This window comes from Benincasa hispida, chromosome 1 (assembly GCF_027475165.1).
Source record: "Benincasa hispida cultivar pf3 chromosome 1, pf3_genome.v1.1, whole genome shotgun sequence".
NCBI lineage: Eukaryota > Viridiplantae > Streptophyta > Magnoliopsida > Cucurbitales > Cucurbitaceae > Benincasa > Benincasa hispida.
The window spans coordinates 80,086,255-80,095,104 of record NC_143478.1 but is presented as its reverse complement, the minus strand read 5'-3'; the positions used below and the strand labels follow the sequence as shown (position 1 = coordinate 80,095,104).

At 31.3% G+C, this 8,850-nt stretch overlaps 1 protein-coding gene across 2 annotated transcripts; it reads left to right on the top strand.

Annotated features, from left to right (window-relative positions):
- The first annotated feature begins 2,535 nt into the window (after positions 1-2,535).
- Positions 2,536-8,098, top strand: LOC120090660 (cellulose synthase-like protein G2). Of its 2 annotated transcripts, none has more exons than XM_039048385.2 (6): positions 2,536-3,253; positions 3,585-3,734; positions 3,906-4,031; positions 4,140-4,589; positions 6,445-6,795; positions 7,490-8,098. In XM_039048385.2, exons 1-6 carry the CDS (start codon positions 2,636-2,638, stop codon positions 8,036-8,038), a joined length of 2,244 nt encoding a protein of 747 aa, XP_038904313.1. In that variant the 5' UTR covers positions 2,536-2,635; the 3' UTR covers positions 8,039-8,098. The 2 variants fall into 2 exon arrangements, with proteins under 2 accessions (XP_038904313.1, XP_038904307.1); XM_039048379.2 differs by having other exon boundaries at positions 6,442-6,795.
- Positions 8,099-8,850: the final 752 nt, after the last annotated feature.

Sequence of the window (8,850 nt, the reverse complement as noted above, 5' to 3'; positions counted from 1 at the left end):
AAAACACAGTAGATCTGGATGGGAAGCATAAAACCCATGAAGAACTGGAGCATAGAGAACTTCTAGGTTGGAAACAGGAACTCACGAACATCTAGGTTGGAAATAGAGATCTTCATAAAGATCTAAAATAAAACCCTCGAACTTCTAAGCTGAAAACAAAGATCTACATAAACGAAACAAAGTTTCCTAAAATAGGGACGACAAACTAAAAGACAGAGTTGAAACCTATTATAAGAACTAAAATCAAAACTGACTTGACTGAACCAAACCAAATCAAATGAACCCAATTAAGCTAAGGAACTAAACTGAACCAAACCAATGGAACCAACACTAATCCGGTTACATTAAACCGAACCGGTTTGGATAAAAAAATCGAAAGCCATACAAAATCTAGGTGTGGTTTCCTTCTTCTTCCTCGTATGAGGCTCACGGTGGAGGACAATAGAGGGTGTAGTGGACGGGTCTAGATGGGATGACCTAGATCGAGGTAGGGATAATGGCAAATTTGAGCGAGGCAGCGTGGTTTGGACAAAGAGCATCGAGTGGGGGAGAGGTTTTGTTTTGCGGCAGATCTGGGCGAGCATCGAGGGTGTAGTGGACGGGTCTAGGCGAGCATCGAGCATCGAGTTGGCTAGAAACGGTTAGGCTGCAGCAGGTCTGGGCGAGCATCAAGTGGGGGAGAGAGTTTGTTTTGCGACAAATCTGAGCGAGCATCGAGGGTGTAGTGGACGGGTTTGAGCGAGCATCGAGCATCGAGTTGACTGGAAATGGTTGGGTTGCGACAGGTCTAGGGAGCTCTTCGACGACGAGGGGTAACGAAGCAGATTGAGCATGGGTCTGAACCAAACAACAAAATGCACGAAAAAACTATCTGAACTTATGGTATGTCTGAGCGAATGCTAGTATATCTGAGTGAGTGCTGGCAGACTGTGACTTGTGGTAACGAGCGAATCTCGTGGATCTACCTCCATCAACAGCCAATTGACGGTGGCAGAGGTCAAGTGGCAGTGGTTAGAATTCAATGAGACGAAACTAAAAAAATGAAAGTGGCTCTGATACCATGTGAAAAGAGATATTTGACTGAATAAATTCTTATATTTACTTGAGAAGATAACTAAATTTCCTAATTATAACCTAAATATATGTATAAATAAATGAACGCCTAAATATCTCAACATAGGATTATAGCATAGTCAAAGATAGATGTAATGCATCAATAAGTTATATTCTTTTGAATAAATTCTACTTCGAACTTTATGAATCTTTTTTTCCATCTGATATGCTTTTTGACGGGAACAGTTTAGTTTTGTATACCCTTAAAAAAAGAAATAGTTTAGTAAATCAACTTTTAAAAATACGTTTCAATAAATTGTTTTATAAAATTACATCTCTACTATATAAATTTTAAATTATCAAAAGTAATGATTTATCTAAAATAGTCATATATTTCGTCGTAATTTTTTCTTTTTGTTAAATTTTCTAGAACAAACCTCCATTTCTATGTGCTATGATAAATGTAATGTAGGTTAGTAATCAAAATCTAGATGTGACATCTAATGACTCCGACATTTTTCTACATCTTTCAATATGTCTTGTTTTTACGTACATATTTTTTAGGAAAATTTCCAAAAGGTCATCGAACATAGAATGTCTCCAAGTTAAGCCCCATGACCGAGTCACTAAAAATAAAGTACAATTTGTTGGTATAGATAGCAACTTTCAAATTCTTTTGTGTCATTCTTTCAATTCGCAAGATGTCTCATTCAGATGTGATTTTGGTTCATTTACGTACCTTTTCTAAATTTGGACGATATAACATATATATATATATATATATAAAGATATGTACACATGTAATATATGTATGTCCAAGTTAAGGACATGTTCGTCAAGTTGAGAGCATTGTTCAAGGGGTAAAAGACACTAATAACCATTTCAAGTATCAACACTGTTTGATACCAACAACCACTGAAATTAGTCTTCCTATATATATATGTAAGGTCATCTACAAAGAGATTCTACTTGGAAGCTCCAACTTCTTAAAAACTTTTTAATCTTACTTTTACTAATTCAAAGTATATGATTCTTTAGCAATATACTCATTATAAATTATGGACAATTATTTTAAATGATAAAACGATTGAAATACTTTTAAATATAGTAAAATCTCACTTTTATTGCTAGACATCTATCAATGTGATCGTGATTGATATTGATATATGTTTATCAGTGCATTCCACCCTAATCACATATTGAAAAGTTCAAAAACATTTTTAAAAAAAAATCAGTAGTAGACAATTAGGTAAAATGCACGCCAAAGATATCACTCCATTAAAAAAAATCTTAGTACAATCTAGGCATTTAAAGAATCAATCCAAAAGAAAACCCAATCTAAATAATTTTTTTCTTTTAAATATGAGGATCAAAACTAGATAATTACTACCTAAAAACACTATTTTCAAAATATATTAATGATTCTTTTCTGGCATCTCTCAATCAACGTCGACATTTTTCTTGAATTATAAAATCGAGAAACTTCTACAAGTTGACTGAATCACTGTCATCTGCAACCTTTAAATTACCATATGCAAAAGCAAAACCACCCAAACCCAAAATTTTAAAGAGAAAAATATTAATGGGGGAACACAGAGCACGCGCCGCCGCCACCGGGCCATTTTCACTTCACTCCCAAACCCAATACTTCTCTCGCCGTGTCACCACTTTCAACTACCTCTTTGCCGCCGTTTACTCCATCGCCATCGTTGCTCTGCTTTACTACCATTTAGCTTCACTTCTCAATTCCACCTCTTTTACTTCCTTCTTCATCTCCCTTTCTCTGTTCATCTCCGATGTCGTTTTAGCCTTCTCCTGGATCACCACTCAAAGCTACCGCATAAATCCCATCCGCCGCCGTGAGTTTCTCGAAAACCTCAAACTTTTGCTCAAACAGGATTCTGATTTTCCGGCGTTGGATGTGTTTATTTGCACGGCGGATCCTTACAAGGAGCCACCGATGAACGTCGTCAACACGGCTTTGTCCATCTTGGCTTATGACTATCCGACCCGAAAGATTTCGGTCTACATCTCCGACGACGGCGGTTCTGCTATCACGCTCTTTGCTCTTATGGAAGCCGCCAGGTTCGCCGCCGAATGGTTGCCATTTTGTAGGGAAAACGACGTTGACAGGAATCCTCATACATTCTTTGCTTCCAATGAGGATTCTTATTGCAACTCTGAGAAGGAGAAGATCAAGGTATTATTACGATCATAATCAAAATTAATCATTTCTTTACTTAAAATTTGGATTAAACGATCATATCTCACCTAACATCAACTTAGAGTTTGAGGTGAATATATTGCATAAAAAAGAAAAAGAATATATTTTGAGTAATGATTACTAGACTTCAAATCTATGGACTTATATGAAGAAACAATTGTTTTAGTTTTTCCATGAATTTTTTAATAAGATAGACTACGTGGCTTCAATTATGTATAACAAATTGAAATTTATTAGGTAGAGAATTAAAAGTTGAAATTACTGTTAGTGAAACTGGAAGAATTGAAAATTATGTTTGGATGTTCAGATAATGTATGAGAAAATGAGAATGAGAGTAGAAAAAGTTATGGAGAAAGGAAAGGTTGAAGATGAGTTCATCAATGGAGAAGAAGAGCACTTGATTTTTGATAAATGGACAAAATCCTTTACTCCTAAAAATCATCCTACAATCATTCAGGTACTGCTTCAGTTCAATTCTCCTTTTTATGTTTTACTTTTCCAAAATTTTAATAATATCTTTTTTTATTATTGTCACATACACATTTATATATAAGCATATGTCACATACACTTTTCATTATTGAATTAAAAAAATGACAAAATTTCATGGAAATTCGTGTGTGAGGCAGGTTTTGCTTGATAATAGTAAAAATAAAGACATCAGAGGAGAATCAATGCCAAATCTCATCTATGTTTCAAGGCAAAAAAGTTCAACTTCTCATCACCATTTCAAAGCTGGTGCTCTTAATACTCTGGTAAGTAAACCATAAAACTCATTTACCTTCTTTGGTTTTTTTAGATCAAATTTAAAATCTTCCCTATTTTCTCTCTTAATCTATTCTCTAAGCTATTTATTGCAATAGCTTCGTGTATCAGCTACAATGACCAATGCACCAATTATTCTCAATTTGGATTGTGACGTATATTCTAATGACCCAGAAACACCAAACCGAGTCTTATGTTATTTATTGGACTCAAAGCTTAAGAGTAATTTAGGCTATATTCAATTTCCTCAACGTTTTCATGGAGTTAGCAAAAGTGACATCTATGACACCGAGCGTAAGCGAGTGTTTACATTTAATAACGCTGGCATGGATGGGCTATTAGGGCCAGCTTATCAAGGCACTGGGTGCTTTTTTGTTCGACGGGCTTTCTTTGGAGGTCCATCATCAACATCATTCGTGTCACCTGAGCTTCCCGAACTCAACCCTAATCATGTTGTGGAAAGAGCCATTCAATCTCGAGAAGTCTTAGATTTAGCCTATGTGGTTGCCCGTTGTGACTATGAAAACAACACCAAATGGGGTTCTAAGGTATGGTTACTATTATATGAAAATTCAAATTAATAATTTCACTTTTTAGAAAATAAAATGAATGAGATGTCAAAATGAGCATAACATAATTTGCATAAAATATGTGTTTTCAACTTCAAGGTTTGAGGTTTGATTCTATGTTCATATATTGTCTTTAAAATGAAACGAGATTTTTTTTCCATAACTTTACCAACTACCATGTTATTTTGTTTGAAGATTTGTTTTTGGAATGATTTTTTTTTATTATTTTTTGAATAATTGTTTGTAAAAAAACTATATTTTTTACTTAATTCTTTCTTAAACGTGTCAAATAAGCGGCCAATGTACACTTGTTTTTTCAGATTATTACTGGTAATCTAGACATTTATATTCAATGGTGAAAATAATAATAATAACTTAAAGAGTAATAAATTTCCTATAATTGGTGGGAAAAAAAATTAGATGTAATCCCTTTCTAATTGTATATGTATTTTGACTAGAAATGTTTATTTTTCATTTTGTCATCGAATTTAAATACAAAGATATATAAAAGATGCTCTTGAGTTTTGTACTTATAAAAAATAATCCGATCTTTCAAAAGTTAAAAAAATACTTTTAAATTTTAAAAATGAGTTAAAAAAAAATACCTTTACTATTGGTTTTAGATGTAAACTGCTAATGTTTTGTTTAAAAAAAATCCTTAAATTTAAGAAAAGTTAAAAAAAAATATTCTTACGGTTGATATAAGAACAAAAACTGTCCATATCTCCTTGCAAAAATAACTATAAAAAATTTTAAAAAAAATTAATAGATACTTTTTTTTCATATAGATACTCTCATTTTTCTCCAATTTTTCAATTCTTACACCAATTTTCTCAATAACTCAAATAAAAATCTAAACTTTAAGTTAAAATATAAAACCCTACAAAAATCTAAAATCAACATCTCCTCTTAAAACATGTTAAAACAATAAATGGTCAAATAAAAAAATTGTATTTGACTATTAGCACATATTTAACTATCGTCGTTTATTAAAACATTTAAGTTCTAAAATCTCTTGGTATTTTCACTTTACATTTTTTTTTCTTTTTCTTTTTCTTTTTTTTTTTTTCTTTTTAGTTATAGTTCATATACACTAATTGAAGTTGCCAGTTTTATTTGTTATTTTTCTAGATAAACAAATGTCAAACAATTAATAAAAAGGGAGTAATAGAGTATTGAAGAAGAGAGAGGAGAAAAAAAGGGAAAATAAAAAGGTAAGATGGTATTAACGATTTATGTACATATACTAACGATAATGGGTTTTTTAAAACTTTTTTTTTAAGTTCAAGGTTATTTTTTAACACAAAACACTAATAGTTTCCATCCAAAACTTCAAGGTTATTTTTTACACAAAACACTTATAGTTTTCAACCAAAATTAACAACAATAGTATTTTTAACTCATTATTGAAAGTTCATAAGTATTTTTAAAACTTTTGAAAGTTGAAAAATATTTTTGACACAAAGTTAAAAATTTATCCTAAATTCAATTAGGTTGTTATCTTCTTTTCGCATTTATCTTTATATATAAAAAAGAAATAGTAAAAAGAAATACATTCTAAAAGTTAGAGATTTCAAATTGAACACAAAAAATGGTTGTAAATGGTCCTTAAACACTAATTGATTGTTAGTTTGACTAATGAAAAAATGTTGAAGGTAGTTAATAATTGTTAATTTAGTGAATTATTTTAATTTTATATTAAAATTAGATATTTTAATACATCCGAAACTACATCAACTTGTTTTTCAAGTAAAAAAAAAAAAAAAAAAAATCGAGTATATTATAAAAAAAACATACATGATTAATAATTAATGAGACATTCTATATTTAGCAGTTAGGTTTTAGATATGGATCTCTAGTGGAGGACTATTTCACAGGGTATTGTTTGCAATCCGAGGGGTGGAGGAGTATATTCTGTAATCCAAACAGAACAGCTTTTTACGGGGATGCGCCTAAAAACCTCCTAGATGGGCTGAATCAAGGGAAAAGATGGATTGTTGGGCTTTTGGAAGTGGGCTTCTCAAAGTACAGCCCAATCATATACGGTGTAAAGACTATGGGCCTTCTCATGGGCCTTTGTTATAGCTACAACGCATATTCTTGGCCCTTTCTCTCCTTTCCAGTCACCCTTTATGCCTTCCTCCCCCAATTGGGTCTCATCAATGGCATCTCCCTCTTCCCAAAGGTAATTTCGAAAGCTTTAACCTTTAACCTTAAATCTTAATTTTTATTTTCTAGTTTGATAATAATTTTTTTTCTTTTTTAAATTAAGTCTATTATTTAATTCCCCACAATTTCTTACAATAATTTTCATCTATCTTGAGTAAAGAAATTGAATTCTAAACTAAATTCCAAAAATAAAAATAAGTTCCATCTCATAGATCCTCGATATATTTGAACTTTTAAAAATTAATTGATATATTATAAATAGATTTTGGTTTTATGTCTGATAGAACTCCAAATTTTTAATTTTAATTTAGTGTCTAATAAGTCAAGTGAAGGACTAAGTTGACACAGAGTTGAAATTTCATGTATCTATTGGAAATAAAATTAAAGTCTAAGAAACTATTAGACCTTTTTTTTTTAAGTTGATGAACCAAATAGATATAAAATTTCAAGTTTCTGGAATCTATTACATGTTTTTAAAATTTTCTAAGATCAAATAAGCACAACCTCTAAGTCTAGAGACGAAACGATTAATTTAACTAACATTAAATTAGTATATAAGTTGGTGTGAACATACTACGACTAACATAAGGCATATGCATGCTAAGAGATCACATGTTGGGAATTCTACGAACTTGATTTAAATTTAGGAAATTTAGGCTTTCTTGATAATAGTTCCAATTGTAATACATTAAATAAAACATATTTGATAGGTTTCAGATCCATGGTTTGTATTGTATGCATTCTTGTTCTTGGGAGCCTATGGTCAAGACCTTTTCGAATTCATGTTAGATGGAAGCACATTCCAAAAATGGTGGAATGAACAGAGAATGTGGAGCATAAGAGCTCTCTCTAGCTATTTCTTTGCATCCATTGAATTTTTTTTGAAATTCCTTGGGATTTCTGCGTTTGGATTTAATGTCACTAGTAAAGTAATTGATCAAGAACAGAGCAAGAGATACGATGAAGAATTATTCGATTTTGGAGCATCATCCCCAATGTTCTTGCCAATGGCCACGACGGCCATCATCAACTTCGTCGCCGTACTCATTGGAATTTGGAGAGCATTGGGCGGAGCGTGGGAACAATTTTTCCTTCAAATGTTTTTGGCTGGATTTGTGGTGCTCAATTGTTGGCCGCTTTATGAGGCCATGGTGTTTAGGAACGATGGAGGAAAATTGCCACCCAAAATTACTTTCTTGTCCCTCTTTCTTGCTTTGCTTCTTTGCTCTTTATTTTCTGCTTTTTTGCATGTATTTTGAAATTTATTTGTAATTGTTTGAGTAATTTTCAATCTTTACAATGTTGATGTTTTCAGAGTCGATCTCTCATCTCTACATTTTATGTTGCAAATAGTTCTCTCTCTTTTCTCTTCTTTCTTTCTTCCCTTTTTTTTTTCTTTCTTTTTCTTTTTGCTAGTGAAAACAAAACCACTTTTGAACAGGTGAAGAATAAGACTTTTCATGTAAAGAAATGAGGAAGGATGATATATTTGTGCCATTTGGGCCATATATTTGGATCAGGGCATTGAGTGGTTCAAGGGATTTATTATTAGATTATCTCAAATATATATGTATGTGTAGATATAATTTTTCATTTAATATATTTTAGGATTGTTTTTAAATAAAAGAAAATAAACCAACTTATATACAAATATAGCAAATATCACTGTCTATCTTAAATAAAAGAAAAGTAACCAATTTATATATAAATATAGTAAAATGTCATTGTCTATTATGATAGATTGTAATAGACAGTGATAGACTTCTCGCGGTCTATCGCTCAGTAATGAAAGTATATCACAATCTCTGATAAACAATGATATTTTGCTTTACTTGAGAATATTTTAACAATTTTACCATTTAAAATAATTACTCTATAGTTTATATATTAAAGAAAGTAAACATACTGATATTTTTCAAATATATTTTATAATTTAGATATTATGTGTTTCCATTAATATAAATTTAAAAAGTATTATAGTTAAAGAGGGGCCATGTCTTTAGGAATCTTACTTAAACATGGTTTATAAATATATAGTATCATACAAATTTAAAATAACTATTTAAATTAT